At 35.8% G+C, this 25,387-nt stretch overlaps 1 protein-coding gene across 1 annotated transcript in view; it reads right to left on the reverse strand.

The window, feature by feature from the left end:
• Positions 1-25,387, reverse strand: part of GABRB1 (gamma-aminobutyric acid (GABA) A receptor, beta 1) — a 262,575-nt gene that overhangs the window by 86,429 nt on the left and 150,759 nt on the right. The window contains exon 2 of the mRNA XM_011975036.1: positions 16,478-16,560. Coding sequence (XP_011830426.1) covers positions 16,478-16,560 — 83 coding nt within the window. The remainder of the gene's footprint in view (positions 1-16,477; positions 16,561-25,387) is intronic.

Genomic DNA, 25,387 nt, shown 5'->3' on the forward strand with positions numbered 1-25,387 from the left:
TTTTTTGAGACAGAGTCTGACTCTGTCACCCTGGCTGGAGCGCGGTGGCATGATCTTGGCTCACTACAACCTCTGCTTCCCAGGTTCAAGCAATTCTCCTGCCTCAGCCTCCCAAGTATCTGGGATTACACATGTGTGCCATGAAACCTAGCTGATTTTTGTATTTTTAGTAGAGACAGGTTTCACCATGCTTGTCAGGTTGGTCTCAAACTCCTGACCTCAAGTGATCCACCTGCCTCAGCCTCCCAAAGTGCTGGAATTATAGGTGTGAACCACTGCATCCGGCTGGATCTATATGTTCTTTATTCTGTCTTTAGCTCTTAGCCCTCCATGATTCCAAAACCCTCCTTTATGCCCACTGAAGCACACAGTCCATCAAAAGTAAAATCCCCCTATCCTCAGTGCTCTCATCCTCACCACCTCCTCTTATCAAAACCTTGCTCTCTCTCACAAACATAGCTTACCCAACAGCTCTCTCAAGTCCTTGCTGCTCTTTCTCCTACATCCCTGGTATTAAGCCTGGGAGTTATACAAAGTGACTCTGTTTCATTTCCTTTTTTGGGGAGTAGGGGAATGGAGTCTCATTCTGTCACCTAGGCTGGAGTCCAGTGGTGTGATTTCAGCTCACTGCAACCTCTGCCTCCCGGGTTCAAGTGACTCTTCGTTTCTTTTTGTCCCTTCCAGACTATTCTTCCTTACTCCTTCCTAAATTTGAATCTTTTGTCATCTTATTGCTGATGTCATCTGCCAATCCAAGGTTAATTAATCTCCTTTTTCTACGTTTGGCTTCTATTTCAACTTCAAACTCCTGTCTTAGTTCTTTGTGAATCCAATATACATGTGGATTATTTTTCTATACACCAGACTTTAAATTCCTTTGTCTCTGCAATGATCATTTCCTCCATTTTACCTCACCACTCACTCCCATCTCTAGACCTTGCTATGACCAATAACTGCATCACTTCCAACTGGCTCTTTCTTATCCCCCTCATAACTGTAATTGTCTCCTGGTCTAGCTTCCATCCACTCCATTTAGACTTTCACTCCCAGCACTCTGTGTTGCTAAATCCAATAGTCAGTTATCAGTTGTCATCCAACTTGCACTATCAGGGACATTTATCCTAGGTGATCACTTCTTTTTCTAGAACATTTTTTTTTTAACCTTAATTTCCAGCATACCCTTCTCTCCTAGGTTTTCTCCTACCTCACTGTCATCTCTTTTAGTTTGCAGATTTGGCTCTGCTACTTACTAGGCATGAACATGGGCAAGTTAGCTATTCCCACGGTGTCTCGGCTTCTTCGTTGGTAAATGATAACAACACTTCCTCCTTGAAAAAATGGGAATGGTGGCACCTACTGATAATCACGGTTGAGATTAAATGGTAGATTATTTATAATGTGCTTGCACATAGTCATTGCCATGTTTGTGTTTTCTATTATCTCCCCAACTTCTAGCACTGATTTGACCAAGACTAAGCACTTGGACCTCTTCTTGAGGTATACTAATTACCTCAGAAATGCCATTCAGATTCATGGGTTTAAATATATCTATAAGATCATGACTCGTAAATTCGTATTTCCAGATAGAATCTCTCCTCTGAATTCTAGACTTAGACTTTCACTTAATATCTCCACTTAAATGTCTAACTGATGATATAAATTTAAAATGGTAAACACTTATCTGGGCTCTACTTGCAGTTTTCTTCCATTTGGTCGATGGCATTTTCTCAGAACTTTGATTTAGAAAGACCAGTTTAGTTCTAAGTGTAGATCTTGAATGTCTAAAACAGAACTTATCATAAAAAGATGCTTCCCATGTGAATTCAGTCAAAGTAATGTGTAAGTCTCAGAGCTGGTGTCTAGTGTCATCTTTGCCAGACTTAAATCTTCTATATTCATGCCTCCAAATATACTTAGCATATATCTCACCTTGACCTACTCTTGGATTGCCCTTCTCATGGTCTTTGTGGCATGTGGACATGGTATCTGAGATTCAATCTAAGCATGTTTTTGCTTTAGTTTTTGCTAGTTCTAGTCACGTTATCATTGTAGTATTATTATTTATCCTCATATGGAACAAAAGAGAATTTTCAGTGTTTGTTGTGCATGACATTCTCTTCAAAGTAAAACTTTAAGAAGAGTAACTTTGTAACCTGGTATCAAGCTAGCAGAATAATACTTCTTAAACTTCATGAAACTAGGAAGAAAATTTAGTTTTATTGTAACTGTACATATTGGTGAGGAAGCTGTGAAAATATAGCAGAATCAGGCTTGTTCCTTTAATTACGCAACTAGATGAACAGTTCGAAGGAAATAATCAGACGGACAACAGGGAGATGATTGCTTTTGTTGGGGCAAAAGGGAGGACACTTCCGAATATTTCCAATCTAAAATCAGAGGACAATTATGTAACATACCTTCTCTCTACATATAACATGTACAAATTCAAAGAGGAAGATATAAAATAATGGCAACAACAATGAGACTAAGGGAGTTCATGCAGAAAACACTTATAACTCAATAACCGGATACTGAGTGAACGCAGGTGACCTGTGAGAACCTATCATTACTGCAGACAGGATGGAGGAAGGTAATGAGGAGGTAGACATTCAGGATCTGGACCATTGCTGAGACCCTGAAGCTCACAATCATGCTAAAACAATTACTGATTCTTGGTACAGAGACTAGGTTACTTAAAATGAGAATTATGCCAGAAAAACACCTATGTCCTAAGTTGTAAAAATATGCTTAATGACTAAGATGGACTTTTCTAGTGTTGACACATTAATTATATAGAGAGGTGGTTCATCTCTCTGTCCAGGAAGATACTGACAAAATGATAGGTTTTCAGGTCACTAGGAAGATCAGAGTATCTGCCTTCAATTCATGTGAAGCTAGAGCTTTAACACATCGTGAGAAATACTCACAGTTACGACCTTGAATCATCACAAAAGGATAAAAGCTTTTCAGAATTCTGTGTTGAGAAAGATTTACATCAAAAATAGTTAAAATAAGGTCTGGAAAACTTGTGCTCTCCAGAATGACTCATTAAATTGCAGACCTCTAGATAGCGGAGGTGTAAACTATATGCTCCTTCTGCTAAAAAACCTCTAGTTTCTGGACACAGAGTCAAATAAAATCAAATATAGTGATTAATTTTTTTTCTTTGTTAAAATAAGTCCTTTCTGCAGAGAAAATATTCACCCAAATATTATTTTTAATGTGGGATTAGGAGTATTAATGAAATACTATATTTCTGGAAGTCCTCCACATGTGAGAAATACCAGGAATGTTACTTAACAAAATTTGCTGTTCAGATGTATGTATTTCAGGTAATTTGAAAATGACTTTACTGCCTCAGTTTATTTAAAACTCAAACTCTCTGATTCAAAGGCTGAGCAAACTGTGTGAAAAAAGGGCTTTTAGCTAACCATTTAAATCACATTAGGAAGCAAACAGGCTGGGAAAGTAGATTGAGGAGCACACGTGAGACAGGATTTTTAAAATTTTTCTTAAAATTATTGATGCATTTATGTATTTATTTATTTATACTGACTCCAGATTTTTACTACTCAAAGTTGAGTCCATCTACCAATAGCATTAGCATCATCTGGGAAATGTTTGAAATACAGACTCTCAAGCCCCAGCTCAGGCTCACTAACTCAGAATCTGATTTTAACAAGACCCTGAATGTTCAACAAGCACTGCAAGGAGCATCTCACACAGGTTGTGTGATTCTGCTCTGATAGTGCCTAAGATGAGAGCAGGCAAGCCCTTGGCTCTATTCAGTGACATTTTTTTCTCTACATTGTAGATCCACATAATCTAAATTCTGGGAATACAATGATTTGGAATCAATGCAATAACGTACTAGGAGTTTTCTGAGAAATCTACCTTTTTTACATAATCAAATGAGTACAGTCAGTATCTATAGGGCACAGTGTGGTGGGATGAAGATTAACACACAGAAATTATTCTTATATAACGTTTTATGTTTGAAAGAAATAGACTGTGCTTGATTTCAGTTTGACAAGCTATTTCTTTCTTTCTTTCTTTTTTTTTTTTTTTTTTTTTTGAGATGGAGTTTCACTCTTGTTGCCCAGGCTGAAGTGCAATGCACGATCTTGGCTCACTGCAACCTCTGTTTCCTGGGTTCAAGTGATTCTCCTGCCTCAGTCTCGTGAGTGGCTTGGATTACAGGTGCATGCCACCACGCCCAGCTAATTTTTGTATTTTTAGTAGAGATGGGGTTTCGCCATGTTGGCCAGGCTGATTGTGAACTCCTGACCTCAGGTGATCCACCCGCCTCAGTCTCCCAAAGTGCTGGGATTCCAGGTATGAGCCACTGCGCCTGGCCTGAGAAGCTATTCTTGTAAAAAATGTTATGTATTCATTCAAACACACATTTTAACTTGCTTTATTTCTTTTACATGATAGAGAATGTTGCTAAAATGGCTGATGACCATGTGTCTGTCTCCCAAGTATAGATAACTCTTCTTTCCATAGCATGATTATTCAAATTAATGTTTATTGGTCACATTCATATTAATATGTGGTGTGTATGTATATATATGGTTTTAAATTTATATTTACATATTTTAAAATATATAAAAATATAATATATAATATAAATATAATATTTTAATAAATATGTAAATATAAATATATATTTTTATATATGGGTTTTAAAAATAGGTTAGCATCCTGTAACAACTTGACTTCTTATTACATAGATTTGAATATCAAGCTGGAGCACTTAATTCTAATGTAAGGCAGGGTGCATTGGTCCACCTATTTCAAGGCATGCCCTTTGAAGAGAAAAAATGGAGCCATCTGCCATTTTTTAAGAAAGAATAAAAGAAAGAATAGTTTACAATCTTTCCTTTGATCATTTCAGTGATTTCTTTCTTTGAAAATCATGTTATTTTCTGTTCTTTGCTGTACTTTATTTCATTTCTATGTTTCTATTCTGCTTTTTATTTTGAGAACTGGGTCTATTAAAAGAGGATGTTAAAGAAAAAAAGAAGAGGAAAAAAAATCAATGCATGGCAGCCTTAGAGCAGTGGCTGTCAAATGTGGCTGCATATTGGAATCAACTTGGAAGCTTAAAAAATGCTTGTGCTAGGACCCACGTTCCACAAATTCTGATGCTATTGGTCTGGGGTGGGGCATAGTATCAATAGTTTTTAAAAGCTCCCTTTAAAAATCTTTGATCTTAAAGATGAGAATAATGCACCTTAAATGTGGAAATTGACACCTATATGGAAACTAAATTGTATCCATGTTTCATGATTCCTATGTGGATGTGGTTCATAGAAAATCCAAGACCTCTCATAAGAATATGTCCATTTCCAAAGTTGTAGATGTTAATGCATCTATATGAATAATAAATTGACTTTAAATATAGTGCCTGTTGCACTATAATTATGAATAATAAATGGACTTTGAAACTGCAGCACCATTGTTGTCAGGCCCAGCACCACATTGATGTGATTTGGGGGAATAGTATTGGTAGCCACTTAGAAGAGAAAGGGTTTCTGGCCATTGTGTGATCTATTGCATTTATAGAAGTGATTTGGTAAAATAATTGTTATTCTAAAAGTATATCAACATTCAGTTTAGTGGCAAGAATGTCAAAAATAAAGCCTACTTAAGAACTGAATTGGGAAGATTCAGTGACAGAGAAGGACCAATTAAAATGTGTTTTCTTCGCAGGCGTTTGCTTCCTGTTCAGATAGAGTTACACCTAAAACCACCCAACTCACGCCCAGTAGGGAAGCTAGAGAAAAAGGTTTTGTGAAGACAGTATTGAGAAGTAAGTTTTCTCAAGAGACTATAAGGGCTAAATTGTAGACTTGCCAGTCAAATTGCCTGAGTTCAAATCTCATTCAAACCTCTAGAGTTTTTTGTCTTGAAGGTAGTTACTATCTTGACGCTTTGATTTTCTTCTTGTGAGAGGAATCAGTGGGGAATCTAGAAAGTGCCTGGGCCATTAATAAATATTAGATATTGTTATTATCAAGTTTGGATCTCAAGTGAATCAAAGTTCCTTAGTTCAGCAAGGATGTCCAGCATTAGAAGATCAAAGTTCCTTTTTAAAATGTGTCTTTAAGTGTTTAGTTATTTCCTAAAAGCTGTAGATTTTTAAAAGTGAGCTTTATTTTACACTTCCTCTTTGGAATCTAGATGCAAAATTGTCATCCATCATAACACCAATTGAAGAACAAACGTCCAGAAATCTAAATCTGTAAATCTGAGATTTCCTCATCAATCTACACAGCCGCTTGCCCATGGATGGAAAATAAACTGTCTGTAGTATAGAAGTGAAAAACTCTAAGGCTAACTTTATAGTCAAGTTGATAGAAAAACTAATTTTCATAGAAGGAACTCCATTCCCCCACTGACTTTTATTTTATAACTTTGAAAGATCAGATACTTTTCAGAGTGAGTGCTTTTTCACAGTTTCAAAGAAGCAGGCTGGAAAAAGGAATAAATTAATTCCGAAAAAATATTCCCTTCCTCTCTACACCCACCCCTCTGCTCATCAAAAAAAGCTACAGGCACTAAAATTCATTAACATTTCTATGAACATAAATGTGAAATATTCATTTTCATTAAGTAGTCTACTGAATATGGCAAAATCAGATTTATCTAAGGAGATATCCAATGCTGCTAATTTTCTTGACAATGGGGACATAAAGCAAAGGAAGTCATGAATCATTCATGAAGTTCAATTTACTTCTGTTATTTTTGGTGTTTTGCGTCCATGAATAGAAAGTGTGCAGCATGTTGTAGATGCTGGTTTTACATTATTTCAGATCAGAACTAATGATTTGGCAGGCAGCAATAAAGTAAGAATGGTTTAAAGGCTTTTGCCTGTAATTGTCCTATATTTCATATTTTCCTTGTGAGTATTTACATGTTTATATATTCATATTTTTTCTCATATTCTAATATACTTTATAAATCATGATCACTTTAGAATTAATATTTTAGATAGGCTCAGAAAGCAATGTATTAGTGATGTAACTAAATTTAGTGAACTCCCAGCAGTCCAGATTTTGAGGCTAAAAGAGACCTTGAAGTTTATAAAATGAAACTGGCCTCTCAATGAGGAACGTCTTCTACATTATTTCTGGTATGTGGCCTTTTCTAATTAGTTGAAGTGTCTCTGTGGTAGGGGAAGTTCTTTCTTAAGCAGGGACCTACTTCATGAATGAACACTGCTGCTCGTCAGAGAGTCTCTTAATTTCTAAAGCTACCTTCCTGCAGCTTCTGACTATTGTCTACTTGTTGCTGCTATATCGCCAGCACTTAGTAGTACAAAGAGCCACATGTCGCTACTTTAGAAGTGCTAGTTGAATTAAATGGAATTAAACGGGTTCAAATCTAGCATTTCTGGATGTGCTGGTTAACTTTATGTGTCAACTTGACTGGAAAACAAGGTGTCCAGTAGTCAAACATTATGCTGGGTATTCCTGTGGGGGTGTTTTTGGAGGAGATTAACATTTAAATCAGCAGACTGAATAAAGCAGCTTGCCCCCCACAATGTGGGTGGGCATCATTCAACCAGTTGAAGGCCTGAGTAGAACAAATAAACTGACCCTCCCCTGAGCAGGAGAGAATTCCTCCTGTCTGACTACCCTGAAACTGGTACATCAGGTTTTTTCCTGCTTTTGGACTGAAATGGAAACATCAGTACTTCCTGGGTCTTGAGTCTGATAGGTTTTCAGACTGGAGTTATGCTATCAGTTCTGGTTCTCAAGCCTTTGGACTGGGACTGGAAATACACCATCAGTGCTCTAGTTGGCTGACTCACTCTGTAGATCTTGAGATTGTCAGCCTCCATAACTGCATGAGCCAATTCCTTATAATAAATCTCTCTTTCTCTCTTTCTTACTTCTCACTCTGTCTCTCTATCTAGATATATATCTTATCTGTACTTTATCTATCTTTCTCTCTCTATATATATATGTATTGGTATATAATATATACTATTATATATGTAATGGTATTGATAGCCATGTATCATATATATGATATCTATAGAAAGAGATAAGATATATATAGATTTTATATATATATCATATACCAATATTTATATGTATATATGTGGGATATATAGAGAGACAGAGAGCGAGAGAGAGAGAGAGGAAATAGTATTGGTAGCCATTTAGAATAGAAAGGCTTCTATTCTAAATATATATATATTTCTAAATATATATGTTTCTAAAAATATGTAAATATATATTCTTTATATACTCTATATATTCCATATATATGTATATGCTATACATGTCCTATTGGCTTGATTGGCTGTATTTTATATAAAATTATATATTTTATGTTATACATTATATATTTTATTCTATATAAAATACAGCCAATAGGATATGTTTAGCCTACTGGCTCTATTTCTCTGAAGAACTATGAATAACACACTGGGCAACTCTGAACACAGTTTCATCTGCTATATGATAGCACATTAAAACATTCCGAATGTCTGCTATGCCTCCTTATATTTGTCTTACAGATATCTTGTTCTCCTCCTTCTGAATGAAATTACCTTAAAACGGCATTAAGAACTGAACATAATTCTCCAGATGTGACCATTCAAGGGCAAACTTTTATAGAACTACTCATGTCTTATGTCTGAAAACTATGCTTTAAAAATTTTATTTCCAGTTGTTAATATGGTGCTGTACTTAAATAAAACTTAATATTCACTTCTGCAAACCTCCCATTTTCTCAGAACATTTCCCATATCTAAGCTAGGCCATTTTATCACACTAGGTGGACAGATATTTCTTATCACATGTTATTTTTGTAGACAAGAAAATAGTTTTATTTTGGAAATAATTAAATATGACTATCGCTTTACATTCTGTGCACATGTTTTTACTATCAAGATATTTAAATTAAGACAATGACAATCTTCTGAGAGTTAAACAAATAAATTAAGTGGATAGTTCATTAAATTCAATACATATGACAAGGCCTAGGTTAAAAGTTACCAAACCATTTTTTAAAACAAGAAACCAGTATAAAAGTAACCAGGTGTCACTAAGTGTTACCTTTGTCTGAAAACTTCGTGGTAGTGTAAGTAGGAAGAACATAGTTAATGCCTTATGATGAAACAACAACAACAAAAGTCATCGTTTCACTACCCTTACCACCCTTCAAAATTTCTAAAGTAATTTAAATGTTAGATCTTTCCTTATCTGGCTGTTGGTTGACGCTTTTATAATTTTTGAAATAGTTTGTTGTTGTTGTTATTGTTGTTGTTGTTGTTTAAGAGATCTTACTCCTTTTTTTTCTATTAAGTGATAGGGTTTCACTGTGTTGCCCAGGCTAGACTCAAACTCCTGGAGTCAAGTGACCCTCCCAGCTCAACCTCCCAGATAGTGGGGACTACAAGCCGATGCCATCGTGCCCAGCTGAGATGGTCTTAAAACATGAATATAAAATTACACAAATGAAAGATTGTGTGACGTATATAAATGAAATGATATTTTATTGCAAGTAAAAAAATCCTCCTTAAATCTCATCTGAAAAAATTAAACTAGACTTATCTTCTAAAAGTCAAATGACTTGAAAAGTTTGAAGCCAAGAAATTTAGCATACATTCACTACACAAATATTTATTTTCTAGGTTTAATGATTGAATGGTGAGCAAAACAATGATCCCTTCCCTCATAGAAGTTTGTAGTCTACAGGGGAAATAAACAACAAGCATAGAAACAAATACTACTATGATATGGATGTCTCAGCTCATTTGGATAGCTATGACAAATGCCATAAACTGGGTAATTTATGAACAACAGCCATTTATTTATCGTAGTTCTATAGACTGGGAAGTCTAAGATCAACGTACTGGCAGATTTTAGTGTCTGGTGAGGGCCCACTTTCTGGTTCATAAATGGTACCTTCCAGCTGTGTCCTCATACGGTGCAAGGGGCAAGGTAGATCTCAGGGCTTCTTTTATAAGAGCACTGCAGCAGTTTTTCCTTATCTTCAGGGGATATATTCCAAGACCCTCAGTAGAAACATGAAATTGCAAATAGTACCAAACCCTACATATACTATGTTTTTTCTATCTGTACATATCTATAATAAAGTTTAATTTATAAATTAGGCACAGTATGAGATTAACAAAAATTAATAATGAAATACAACAGTTATAAAAATATAATGTAATAAAAGTTACATGAATGTGATCTCTCTCACTCAAAATATCCTATTGTACTGTCCTCACCCTTCTTCTTGTAATGTGAGATGACACAGTGCCTGTATGATGAGGTAAAATGAGGTGAATGATGTAGGCATTGTGACATAGCTTTTGGTTACCATTGATCTTCTGAAAATATATCAAAGGGAGCATCATCTGCTTTGGGTGATCCTGGATCATCAAGCCATGATGACATCAGTGGCTGGATGCCAGGAGCAGATGGTATCAATGATATAGGTGGTATAGATAGCATATACATGTGGATACACTGGATAGAGGGATGATTTATGTCCCAGCCAGGACAGAGCAGGATGGTGGGAGATTCCATCATGCTACAATCAAGGGTATAATTTAAAACTGATGAATGTTTATTTCTGGAATTTTCCACTTAATATTTTCAGGCAAAAAGCAAAACTGTAAATAAGTGGGGACTACCGTTATCCCATTCATGAGGACTCTGCTCTCGTGATCTAATCACCTCCAAAAGATACATTCTTAATAGCATTATATTGGGGGTTAGGTTTCAACATATGAATTTTGGCGGGATACAAACTTTCAGACAATAGCAATGGGAAACTAAAAAGAATTTTGAAAGAGAATAACTACTGGTTCCTAACTTAGATTGGAGGAGTCTTAAGAAAGCCTCCTATCAAAGGTGGCATGTGAGATGAGGACTGAAGGATGAGAAGAGGAAGCCGAAAGAACTATGGTTGGGAAAAGCATTTCAGCCAGAAGAAATGAGAAAATTATTATGATGGGATAAGAGAAAATATGGTCTGCCAGAAACAAAGTCTCTGGTGCTGGAGTAATGTATACAGTAAGTAAGGGAAAAATGGTGACAGATGGGATTCAAGATAATGAGGAAGGTCAAGTCACACAAGAGCTTGAAGATCAAGTTAAGAAGAGTGGACAGTTTTACCAGTGTAGTAGGAAGTCTTTGATTTTTTTTTTTTTTTTCTGAGATGGAGTCTCAGGCTGTCCCTCAGGTTGGAGTGCAATGGCGCCATCTTGGCTCATTGCTGCATCTGCCTCCCAGGTTCAAGCAATTCCCCTGCCTCAGCCTCCCTAGTAGCTGGGATTACAGGTGTGTGCTGCCATGCCCTGCTAATTTTTGTATCATTAGTAGAATCGGGGTTTCACCATGTTGGCCAGGCTAGTCTTGAACTCCTGACCTTGTGATCTGCCTGCCTTGGCATCCCAAATTGTTGGGGTTACAGGCATGAGCCACGGCAACCAGCCTGAATATTTTAAAGCAGAGAAATAATATGATCCAATTTACACCTTGCAAAGATCACTGGGGCTGCTGGGCAGAAATTGGGTTAGAGGGAGTCAAAAGTGAAAGCAAGAAGACTGTAAAAGGCAGCTACAATGGTCCAGGTAAAATGTAATGATAGTTTGGAAAAGACTGGTGGCAATAGGGCAGGGGAGAAATGGACAGGCCTGATAAATATTTTGCAGGTAGAATAGATGGTACTTGGCAATAGAACGGATCAGCGGAGTTTGAGAGAAATGGAGCTGTTAACAATCCCAGGATTATGGTCGGATAGTGAGATTAAAGTGACAGAGGGAGAAATTCATTTGAAAGGGAAAAATCAAGAATAAAGTTTTGAGCAAATTGAACTCAAGATGCCTTTGAAACATCAAAACAGACATGCCAAGAAGAGTGCTAGTACATCAATCTGGGGCTCAGAAGAGATCTCAGTTGGGGATATAAATTTGAGAGCCACAGCATAAGATTGAATGTAAAGAGGTCCTTTGTGACCTTTCTGAGAACAGTTTTAGCAGAGGCGGGAGATGGGTAGGCAGGTGCCAGATTGCAGTGGGTTGAGAGGAAGTTGAGGCAAGAGACAACAGATATAGATTATCCTTTCAAGTACTTTGGAGAAAAAGAAAGAGATTAGGAAAAAGCTTCAGGGAAATGTGGGGATAGAGTGCAGGTGTTTTAAGATGAGAAGAGTTTTCAACTAGTTTACAAGCTGTGAGAAAAGAGGCAGACAGGGCAGGATTGAGGATCTGAGAGCTCAGGGGTGAGGTGTGTGTGTGGACTAAACATAATTTCCAGAGGAGGAAGAAAGAGATGGAATTCTAAGCACAGCGGGCAAGGCTAGCCTAAGAAAGAAATAGAAACACATCTTCCTGTGAAATACAGAGAGCTAACTCGGAATAGTGGTGAAGAATAAGGAAGTTTAAAGAAGATGAGTGAAAACGAGAGATTTCAGGCCTGAAATGGCTTTTTCTTTTATTATTATCATTTTGGTGTGGTGAGGTGACAACATCTACTGTAAATGAGTGGATGAGATTAGAGTCCGGATCTTTTTTAATCTGTACTACCTGATTCCTTCATGATTATTATCCCAAGCTCTTTCCATATCTCCATGAAGCTTGTGGCTATCAAACCTTCACATGATACTGTTATTGATTTCAGATTCCAAATATACTTTAGACTAAATTCCTTGATTGATTTTTCTATATGTCATTGACTCATTTTATAGCATCCTAGGGCTACAGAGCTATTAATCTGCTCCAAGTTCAAGCAAACTTTCAATTTAACAAGTCTTTATGACTTTTTCAATTATACTTGATTAGATGACATCAAGTTAAGCAAAACATCTTTAATTTGTCTCAAAGGACCTAACCAAGGAAAACATTTTGCCAGCCTTGAGGTTGTGATGGGAGAACATGCAAACTCGTGAATTTTGTAATGCAGGCAAAGTTTCTACTCTGTTGGTCACAAACATGATTGGTTCAATCTTACATCAGTGTGATGTCTACTTGATCATTCTTATTTCCCAACTGACACTAGAGCCTCTCATTTGTGATTACTTTAAGGCTCAGTATAGTCTTGATACACTGTCAAGTCAGAAAGAGCTGTTTTAGAAGATAACACGTTTTTTGTGAAAAGTTAAAAACTAGATGAATAGAAGCCTATAATCCCAGCACTTTGGGAGGCCGAGACGGGCAGATCACAAGGTCAGGAGATCGAGACCATCCTGGCTAACATGGTAAAACTCCGTCTCTACTAAAAAATACAAAAAACTAGCCGGGCGAGGTGGCGGATGCCTGTAGTCCCAGCTACTCAGGAGGCTGAGGCAGGAGAATGGCATAAACTCGGGAGGCAGAGCTTGCAGTGAGCTGAGATCCGGCCACCGCACCCCAGCCTGGGTGACAGAGGGAGACTTCATCTCAAAAAACAAAAAACAAAAAACAAACAAACAAAAAAAACCTAGATGAATAATCTATTCAGTATTTATTAAAACTTAGCAACATATTGATTATGTACTTAGGTAGAAACAAGCAAAGCTCATTCAAACTCCACATGGGCATATGCTAATTCACTGCTTAAAATTATTATTCTTAACATTTATGAACTCTACATTGGTTTATCTATTGTTAATAGGGATTCATTTTAAGTAAAGTGTTGAAGTTAAATTATGTTGTCATCAGAAGCTTCTTCTTTTTTTAAGGGTAACATCAATAGAATCAAGGCCTGCTTGGTTTCCTGCATCTATAAGCTACCTTCTCCCTGTAGCTGCAATTGTTTGACCCTTGATCTAAAAGCGAAATTCAGCTTCTGGGATCTATACTGAAATTTATCAGGGATAGTTTAGGAAATACAGACCAGTCTTTGACTGATTCAGCATTTCCAACCTAGCCAAGAGTGTTTCCAGTTAATGCTATACTTCTAATTATTATTATTATTGTTGTTATTGTTGTTTTGAAGTGGAGTCTCACTGTCTCACTCTGTCACACAGGCTAGAGTGCAGTGGCCTGATCACAGGTCACTGCAACCTCTGCTCCCCGGGTTCAAGCAATTCTCCTGTCTCAGCCTACTGAGTAACTGGTACTACAGGTGCATGCCACCACGCCTGGCTACTTTTTGTATTTTTAGTAGAGATAGGTTTTCACCATATTTGCCAGGCTGGTCTCGAACTCCTGACCTCAGGTGATCCACCCTTCTTGGTCTTCTAAAGTGCTGGAATTACAGGCGCGAGCCACCGTGACCAACCTACACTTCTAATTATTGATGGTATGCTCCCTTACTCACCTGTTGATTCAGGATTCCGTGATGAAGAGAAGAACACTTGAGCTTGAATTCTTATTCCATTACTTTTTCACTCCATTACTTTTTTTGCCCTGTGACTCTGGGTAAGTTATTTTACTTCTCTGAGCCTCAAGTATATCATCTCTCAAGTGTTGTTACAAATACTTATGTCACAAAGGTGTTATAAAATACCCAGCTATAGTTATGCAAATCTTTCTCCTAAGTTCCTGCCTCTTTACACTCCTCATTATTCAAGTTCTTACAGTCAAGAGTTTTTGCTTTGTTTTAGGTAAGTATCTTTAGGGATTGTAGTTCTGTGACCAACTGCTGGATCACTATGATAATTACCATCTTTTCAAATTTGTACATATTAGCTTATTTTAGAGTCTCAGTTACTGTGTTAATCTGTATGTCCAGACAACTAGTTGCATCCTGCTCAATTGCCTCAATGATTGTCACATGTCTGGGTCACCATCTACTACCTGACATCATATTTGATGATTACTTTGGGCTATCTGGGTGCCTGGGCTTCCCCCATCCCTTCCCCACAAAAGTTACATTTAATTTCTGCTTCATTTATAGTTTTGATCCTTATATGTTATATTAAATGGACCTAAAGTCATCTATTTTTAATATGAATAAATAAATCTTCAAACTTAAAGAAAAATGTCAACCTATAATAGAAAAACTCAGTATCCATTGTAAATAAAGTATGCATTTTGGGAGAAAGTGTTGATAATTTTAGAACTTACAATTTAAAACACAGAATCAATTTCAAGTATTTGTCAAAATTCATTGCTCCTTTAAGCAAATGACACAATTCATAAGGTCTTGCAATTTCAAGAGGTTGCTGTATGTTAATATTCTTCAGCAGAAGCCAAGGTAAAAAATCAGAAAGTCAATGGAAGAGTGGTCAAGGGTAAAAAAACAACTAATATGTATGCGCAACCCATGAGTTATCCTTCTCTTTCTATATCAGTTCCAAAAGTAATGATTTACTTGGTGAACTAATGTTCTGCCTTATTTATAAAGTGTTATTAGCTATTAGTATAAGATTGAGTTTACATAGTTCATTCCTATGGTTTGAATATGGTCATTTTTGGTATCTGAACCAAAAGTTACCATCAATACTTTATATATATAAACACCTTTCAATACCTAGTAACTTCTTTATATAATGAGATTTAAAATTAGAATATTTATTAGAGAATTATTCATGAATTTTCTTGTTCATTCTAGGTTTTGGTGGTAGTAGGTCAATGTCTATATTTAAACTTGTAATTACATCTACATTAACACCTTCATCTATTTCTATGTATACAGTGGAACTAGAAGGTTAATGTAATTGCTTCGTGATGAGACACTGGGGAAATACATTCATTCTTCAACAATACTATAGAATGACCTGGAATTTTCCCATTTTCCTTTACTTTCTTAATGTTTACATCTAGAAAGCATTTTAGATGATCTAAATAAACATCTGTCAATTTCTAACATTACATTAAGTGGTACTATGATAATGGTCTGATTAGCTACTGGACTTTTTTGCACCTCTGAAAACCAAGAAATGGCTTAGCTTTGGTGTTCACAATTAATGCTCTCAAATACCTACAGGCTGATGGCTGAGAAATAATCACAAAAAGATAGTCAGATTAAATCTTCATAGCTGAAATATTTGAATTGTTAAGAAAGCAATCAGTGAAAAAGCAGCCCAAGAGGACAAACTAAAATTAGTCACTAGACTTAAAAACCATTAAGTCTTTGGTGCAAAGCATAAGTCTCATGAGTGTAATTTATCATCTTTTTCTTTTCATGAGGAAAGACACATTATTCACACAAGACACTAACATAATGTTTTTCTAAAAGACAATTTACAATAGTTTAGGTCAAAACAATCTCACAAACTCTTTTCATATTAAAATATCTTTCCTTTCTTATTAATCCAGCTTGGATATTGGAAGACTTTGGGAGAAACTGCACTCTGAGAAGGAGAAAGTATGAGTTTATAAATTGTTGATCTAAAATAAGTGAACTTTCCCTAATTGTTCAAAACAATAACTTCATTGAGCCACCAATATAAACCCTTTGAAAACTTGTCAGACAAGTGCAGCTAAAAAATCCTGGTACTAATTAACTCAGTGAGAAGTTGAATTCCATTGGGTCAAAGAAGCATCCCTCCTTTTCATGCCCCTGTCCAAGTAACTCACAACTTTCAATCTCCAGGGTGCAGTTCTGCTCATCCAGTGGATATCTTCGAAGATCCATCATACATGCAGCTGTGGTTGTGATTCTGATAGAGTGGAGAGATAAAAAAGAAAACATTACAAAAGTGATGACATTTCATTTCCAGGCTTCCTAGCCCCAAATCATGTTTACCAGTTGGTAGAAACAAGGCATCAAAATTTTATGAGATTTTAAGGAACTATTATGAGTAATTATATGTCAACAAATTGGATAATCTAGATGAACAAGTGGAAATGGATAAATTTCTAGAAACATACAACCTACCCAAACTGTGTCAATAAAAAACAGAAATCTGAACAAACCAATAACAAACAAGGAGAGTGAATCAGTAATCAAAAAATTTCCAACAAAGAAAAGCCCAGGGCCAGATGGTTCATGGATGAGAAATAATCATGAACATTCAGAGAAGAACTAATACTAACCTTTCTTAAACTGTACCACAAAATAGAATAGGGAAAACTGCCAAATTCATTTAATGAGGCCAGCTTCACTCTAATTCCAAAGCTAGACAGACAATACAAGAAATGAATAGTACAGGCCAATATCCCTAATGGAATTAGATGCAAACATTCTCAATAAAATACTAGCAAATAAAATTCAACAGCATATCAAAAGGATCATACATCATGACCAAGTGGGATTTATTACTGGGATGCTAGGATGGATATGCAACAATCAACAACATATACAAATCAATCAATGTGATACAACATAATAAAATAAAAACCACATGATCATCTCAATAAATGCAGAAAAATTAAAGCTTTTCCCCTAAGATCTGGAAGAAAACAAAAGTGGTCACTCTTGGCCCTGCTAGTCAACATGGTACTGAACTCCCAGCTAGAGCAATCAGCAAGAAAATTAAATAAAAGCTATCCAAATCACAACAAATAAATAAAATTATCTCTTTTTGCAGATGACATAATTATGTACGTAGAAAATTCTATAGACTCCATGAAAACTATTAGAACTAATAAATTCAATAAAATTACAGGGTGCAAAATCAACACACAAAAATCAGTGGCATTTTTATATACTAATAACAAACTCTCCAAAAGGTAAATTAAGAGAACAACTTCATTTACATTAACAACAACAACAACAACAAAGTACCTAGGAATTACCTTAACTAAAGAGAAAAAAGACCTGTACATTGAAAATTATAAAACATTGATGAAGGAAGTTTAAAAAGACAAATATATAGAAAGACATTCCATGTTCATGTCTTGGAAGAATAATATTGTCAAAATGTTCATACTACCTCCCCAAAACCATCTTACACATTCAAAAATCCAGATGGTACTTTTTACAGAAATATAAGAAATAATCATAAAATTTATATGGAATCATGAAAGACTCTGACTAGTCAAAGTCATCTGAAGCAAGATCAAAAACCTTCTAATTTATTTTTCCATTCACAGTGTACAAGGGTTCTTTTCCCTCTCCACACTCTTGCTAACGCTTTTGTCTTTTGTCTTTTTACCAATAGCCATCCTAACAGGTATGAGGTGGTATTTCATTGTGGGTATGATTTGCATTTTTCTGACGATTTAGTGTTGAGCACTATTTCATATGCCTGTTGTCCATCTGAATTTCTTCTTTTGAGAAGTTCTGTTTAGGTTCTTTGCTCATTTTTAAATTATTTATATTTTGTTATTGAATTGTATGTGATTTTTTATATGTGTTGGATATTAACACTTATCAGTATATGATTTGCAAATATTTTTCCCTATTCCATAGGTTGCCTTTTCATTTTGTTTATTGTTTCCTTTGCTGCATATAAGCTTTTTAGTTTGATGTATCCCACTTACCTGTTTTTGCTTTTATTGTCTGGACTTCTGGTATAATATTTAAAAAATTATTGCTAAGACTAATGTCAAGAAGGTTTTTCCTTATGTTTTCTGCTAGTTGTTTTACAGTTTCAATATTTATGTTTAAGGATTTAATCCATTTTGAGTTGATTTTCATGTATGGCATGAGATAGGGATCAAATTTATTTATTTGTTTATTTTGCATGTGGATATCCAGTTTTTCAAACACCATTTGTCAAAAAGACTGTCTTTTCCCCATTGTGTGCCCCTGGCACCTTTGCTGAAGATCAGTTGACCACAAGTGTATGTATTTATTTCTGGTTTCTCTATTCTGTTCCATTGGCCTATATGTCTGTATTTGTGCCATTACCATAGTGTTTTGATCAGAATATATTTGTATTACAATGTGAAGTCAAGTAGTATAATGCCCCAGCTTTCATCCCAAGACCTATTGATTATGATATTGGCTCTAGATTTTTCATATACAGTTTTGATTATGTTAAGGAAAGTTCCTTTTATACCTATTTTGTTGAGAGCTTTTGCCACAAAAGATGTTGCATTTTGTCAAATGCTTTTCTACATCTATTGATATCCTTATGTAGTCTTTATCCATCATTCTGCTAATGTGGTATATAGCATTGATTAATTCACATATGGTGAACCATCCTTGCATCCCAGTAACAAATCCCTCTTGGTCATTGTATATAATCCTTTTAATGTGCTATTGAATTTAGCTTGCTAATATTTTATTGAGGATTACATTACTTTCATAAATAATGTAGCAAATTTATAATTTGCAATAGCCATATTTCAATAATATCCCAATAAAGCTATTAAAATATTTTGTGACTAAAAATTTTAAAGATAGGCAGATTTAGTTTGAGTCTTAACTTTGTTGCCCACAAGTGGCGTGAGTTTGCATTAATTAAATTATCTCCTTGCAACTCAGTCCTCTCATTAATCAAAGCACCTACTACAGAGCATTGCTGTGAGAATTAAAAGAGATAATGTGTGCAAAGCTTTTAGCCCAGTGCCCCATACTTAAGAAGTGCTCTCCAAATGATGATCATTGTTATAGCTGTTATTATCTCATGACCCTTTCTATTTTTATTATCACCTTAGCAATGTCTGTGCTACTATCTGCAGAATTTGTGAATGGGAGGAATCTACATTATACATAAAAAGCTTATCTTCCTCTCTTGCTACAACTAAATACGACATCATCATCATCAACAACAACAACAACGAAACCAGCCTTCTGTGACTTAAGGTGCTTCACACTTCCCACTGTTAGAGAGATTTGTCAGATTTGTCTCTGAAGCTCTGGTCCACTTATATTCCACAGGTAGCATATAACCAAGGAAGAAACACTATCCTAGGATGTGAGTTAATACCATATTCACCACCTCCAGTTGAGCTTTTGTGTTTATTCAAACTCAAGTACTCTAACTCTACATATCTTATCTGGACTTCATTATCTCCCCATTTTCTCTTACCTGGGATGTTTTTCTGGTCAGTGAAGTCTGAGAGTAACTAAAATTCAGATGGTGAGTCCACATTTACAACCTTTCGATTCACTTTTGAATGGCAAAGAACTTTTAAAAATGTAACGGTCCTCCCCATAAAGTGTAATCATACGTTAAACAACACAAAAATTCAAATTAAATGATGTTTCTTTTTTATCTTAATCTCCAGGAGCTACAATTTGAAATTTTCTTAAAATACTCTATGTAAATAGAAGCACAGCTGTGTCTTCTTAGGGAGAAAACCTCTTAAGACAGTAGCCTACAACACACACTACTCTGCACTTTGCTTATTTTCTTTAACAATGCATCATGAATTTGCTTCTGCATTAATAAATAATAAGCTCTTTTTAAAAATTTACTACAATTGTGTGGAAATGTAATAATGTATTTTCTAATCATTCTCTTGTGGGCATTTGTGTTCCATTTTATTTTCTCAAATGAAAGGGCGCTGAATATACTGTAGTACTTTATGTACACAGCATATGTACTGTACTACAGTAAACTGTATAAGTGTGTATATACATACACACACTGATATATTCACATGTGTATATATATATGCATACTCTCTATCTATCTAGCTATCCATCTCCGAGGATTTTTGAGGTTCCAAGGTGAGTTATTGCTTTGGTCATTCGTGCTAAACTATCAGCAATAAAGGCTTCTTTTCCTTAAAGGAAAAGGGAAAACCCTACCTTTTTCCAATTTTCCTTTCGCTCTCACTATGAAAGAAGAAAATTCACAGAGGATACCTTTTGAAGCCTTTTGATACTTTTTCATAGACAGGACATTGGTCAATTTATTTGAATTTATAATAACAAATTTACTTGAATTTATTTAAGCATTACTTCAAAGCAAAAGGAATTTTCAAGTTTAATTAAAAATTTTTTTTTCAAAATGTTTTACAAAACACTATGCTTTTCATTCCCCTGATCATATGGGTTAATTAATTTATTCACTTAACAATACATCATGAATATCTTTTGTTGTCTAAAAATACAGTTCTGCAACATTGTTTCTTTAGTCTCATAGTGATTCGAACACCCTAAACAAAAAAACCACAATAAATATTAAAAATGCATTTATCTACTATTCTCCTTTACCATATTTTTTGTTTAACAGCTTCTTATAAATTCAAAAACTGTCAAGAGGGGAATATTCTCTCGGAATTACTAAAATATGGCAAGTCCTATGATTCTACAACTTAGCTGATGCTTTTCAGTCAGAGATGATTTTGCCTCACTGGGGACTTTTGGAAATATATCTGGACCTAAAAGTTTGAAACTGGAATCTAGTGAATGGAGCCCAGAGATGCTGTTAAACATCCTACCATGCATAGGACAGTCCCCAACAACAGAGACTTAGCTTTTCTAAACTGTCAGTAGTGCCAAGGTTAAGAAATCCTGCTACAATGATGGTTTACAAATTTGATAAGGAACCTCAGTATGTAAAGTACAAATGAAATAAATAAAAACCATATTTTGTTAATATAAAATCACCTTATAAGTTCCAATGTTGATCCATTTTAATGGACACACACTTCTAAAAGCAGGGATTATGATGAGAATTATGGTTTTAAGCCTCTCTCATTACCAATTTATCTTTTGTTGCATTTTATTTATACAGCATTGAGAAAATTCTTATAAATAGTGAAGTACCTGCTTCTAAATTCTTAAATAACCAAGCAAAGGCTACCCTGAATTGGGAAAACAGCAACAACAACAACCCCAATCCCTGTGCCAAGAAACCACCTTTATAGTCAATGACACCATTGTAATTAGTTTAGGAACATCCATAAATAGTTGGACTCTAGAAGTACTTAATGATAGATTAAAGGCAAGCTTTACTTGGTGCTCAATGCTCTGCATAATTTAACCTGGCAGCACAAGTTAATATAATGATCTTGAATGTGTTAACATGGGGCATTCTTATATTTATTGCAACATATTCACAATAGCCAAATATGGAATCAACCTAAGTGCCTATCAACAGATGAATGGAGAAAGAAAATGTGGTAGATATGGACAATGGGATATTAGTCAGCCGTAAAAATGAAATCCTGTCATATGCAGCAACATGGGTGGCACTGGAGGCCATTATGTTAATTGAAGTAAGCAAAGCACAGAAATACTAATATTGCATGTTCTAATGCACATGTGAGAGCTAAAAAAGATGGATCTCAACATAGAATGTAAACTGGTAGTTATCAAAGACCCAGAAAAGGGAGTGATGAAAGGAAATATAAGCATATAGTATATTAATTACCACTGAACTATACATTTAAAGTGGTAAAGATGGTAAATTATATATGTATATTTTACCTCAATAGAAAAAGCAACTAAGACATTTAAAAAAGTAACATAGGACAGGTGACAGTGTAATGCTTCTTATTACAGTTTAAAATATTTATTATATATATTTTTAAGTTTTATTTTGGGTTCATGGGTACGTATACAGGTTTGATATACAGGTAAATTATATGTTACAGGGATTTGGTGTACAGGCTATTTCACCACCCAGGTGACAGTCATAGTATCCAATAGGTAGTTTTTCGATCCTCACCTTCCTCCTTCCCTCCACCCTCAAGTATGCCTCAGTGATTGTTGTTCCCTTCTTTGTGTCCATATATATTAATATTTAATGTTTAGCTCCCACTTATAAGTGAGAACATGTGGTGGTTGGTTTTCTGTTCCTGTGTTAGTTCGCTTAGGCTGCCACCTCCATCCATGTTGCTGCAAAGCACATGATCTCATTCTTTTTTATGGTTTTGCAGTATTCTGTGGTGTATATGTGTCACATTTTCTTTATCCAGTCTACTGTTAATGGCCACTAAGGTTGACTCCATGCCTTTGCTATTGTGAATAATACTGAGATGAACATATGTGTGTATGTGTCTTTATGGTACAATGGTTTATATTCCTTTTGGTATACACTCAACAAGGGAATTGCTGAGTCAAATGGTAATTTTGTTTTAAGTTGTTTGAGAAATCACCAAACTGCTTTTCATAATGGCTGGACTAATTTACATTTCACCAGCAGTGTATAAGTTTTCCTTTTTCTCTGCAACCTCACCAGCATCTCATATTATTTTACTTTCTAATAATAGCCATTCTGGCTGGTGTGAGATGGTATCGCATTGTGGTTTTATATGCACTTTTAATGATTAGTGATGTTGAGCATTTTTTATATGCTTGTTGGATGCATGTATGTCTTCTTTTGTAAAGTGTCTGTTCATGTTCTTTGCCTACTTTTTAAGGGCTTTGTTCATTTTTTGCTTGTTGATTTCTTTAAGTTCTTTATATATTCCGGATATTAAACCTTTGTCAGATGTGTAGTTTGCAAAATTTTTCTCCCATTCTGTGGGTTGTCTGTTTGTTCTGTTGATGAACAACATTCTAATGATGTTTTGCTGCGCAGAAGCTCTTTAGTTTAATTAGGTCCCATTTGTCAATTTTTGTTTTTGTTGCAATTGCTTTTGCTGTCTTCGTCTTGAAATCTTTGCCAGATCCTCTGTCCAGAATGGTATTTCTGAGGTTAACTTCCATTTTTTTTTTTTTTTTTTTTTTGAGACAGAGTCTCTCTCAGTCGTCCAGGCTGGAGTGCCGTGGCTCGATCTCGGCTCACTGCAAGCTCTGCCTACTGAGTTCACGCCACTCTCCTGCCTCAGCCTCTGGAGTAGCTGGGACTACAGGCGCCCGCCACCACGCCCAGCCAATTTTTTGCATTTTTTTTTAGTAGAGACGGGGTTTCACCGTGTTAGCTAGGATGGTCGTGATCTCCTGACCTCGTGATCCACCCGCCTCGGCCTCCCAAAGTGCTGGAATTACCGGCGTGAGCCACCGCGCCCGGCCGTTTTTTTTGTGTTTGTTTGTTTGTTTGTTTGTTTTTTGACATCTAAGTCTTTAACCCCTCTTGAGTTGGATGGCCCCACACATGATTTTCTAAAGCATGATTCTAGAAAAGATGTGATTATAAGGCATCCTGATATCCTGTTTAAATGTGGATGAAAAATATGAACTATAGTGTAAGGAAGCAGTCTAATTTCAATCTTCTGAATATGGTTAGCCAGTCATCTCAGAATCATTTATGGAATAGAGAGTCCTTTCCCCATTGCTTGTTTTTGTCAACTTTGTCAAGCATCGGATGGTTGTAGGTGTGCAGCAAAAAATAATTATAATAGTTTTAAATAAAATTAGAATCCAACATTTGTGGCACCATTAAAGAAAAAGCCTTAGGGATACTTGAGAGTATTATTTGAGCACCACTGGTCAGCACATCTCACTTTATTTAGTCCATTTTCAGAAAAAATGTCATCTGGTTAGTTAACCACTCCATTATTAAATCAGGACATGCATTGAAATATAATATTGGCTGTATGAATGTCTTCTTTTGAGAAATGTCTGTTCATATCCTTTGCCCACTTTTTGATGGGGTTATTTGTTTTTTTCTTGTAAATTTGTTTGAGTTCTTTGTAGGTTCTGGATATTAGCCCTTTGTCAGGTGAGTAGATTGCAAAAATTTTCTCCCATTCTGTAGGTTACCTGTTCACTCTGATGGTAATTTCTTTTGCTGTGCAGAAGCTCTTTAGTTTAATGAGATCCCATTTGTCAATTTTGGCTTTTGCTGCCATTGCTTTTGGTGTTTTAGACATGAAGTCTTTGCCCATGCCTATGTCCTGAATGGTACTACCTAGGTTTTCCTCCAGGGTTTTTACGGTATTAGGTCTAACATTTAAGTCTCTAATCCATCTTGAATTAATTTTCGTATAAGGAGTAAGGAAAGGATCCAGTTTTGAAAAAATGCTCATCATCACTGGCCATCAGAGAAATGCAAATCAAAACCACAATGAGATACCATCTCACACCAGTTAGAATGGCGATCATTAAAAAGTCAGGAAACAACAGGTGCTGGAGAGGATGTGGAGAAATAGGAACACTTTTACACTGTTGGTGGGATTGTAAACTAGTTCAACCATTATGGAAAACAGTATGGCGATTCCTCAAGGATCTAGAACTAGATGTACCATATGACCCAGCCATCCCATTACTGGGTATATACCCAAAGGATTATAAATCATGCTGCTATAAAGACACATGCACACATATGTTTATTGCGGCACTATTCACAATAGCAAAGACTTGGAATCAACCCAAATGTCCATCACTGGCAGACTGGATTAAGAAAATGTGGCACATATACACCATGGAATACTATGCAGCCATAAAAAAGATGAGTTTGTGTCCTTTGTAGGGACATGGATGCAGCTGGAAACCATCATTCTCAGCAAACTATCACAAGAACAGAAAACCGAACACCGCATGTTCTCACTCATAGGTGGGAACTGAACAATGAGATCACTTGGACTCGGGAAGGGGAACATCACACACCGGGGCCTATCATGGGGAAGGGGGAGTGGGAAGGGATTGCATTGGGAGTTATACCTGATGTAAATGACGAGTTGATGGGTGCTGACGAGTTGATGGGTGCAGCACAGCAACATGGCACAAGTATACATATGTAACAAACCTGCACATTA

This window comes from Mandrillus leucophaeus, unplaced genomic scaffold (genome assembly GCF_000951045.1).
Source record: "Mandrillus leucophaeus isolate KB7577 unplaced genomic scaffold, Mleu.le_1.0 Scaffold1504, whole genome shotgun sequence".
NCBI classification, from domain to species: domain Eukaryota; kingdom Metazoa; phylum Chordata; class Mammalia; order Primates; family Cercopithecidae; genus Mandrillus; species Mandrillus leucophaeus.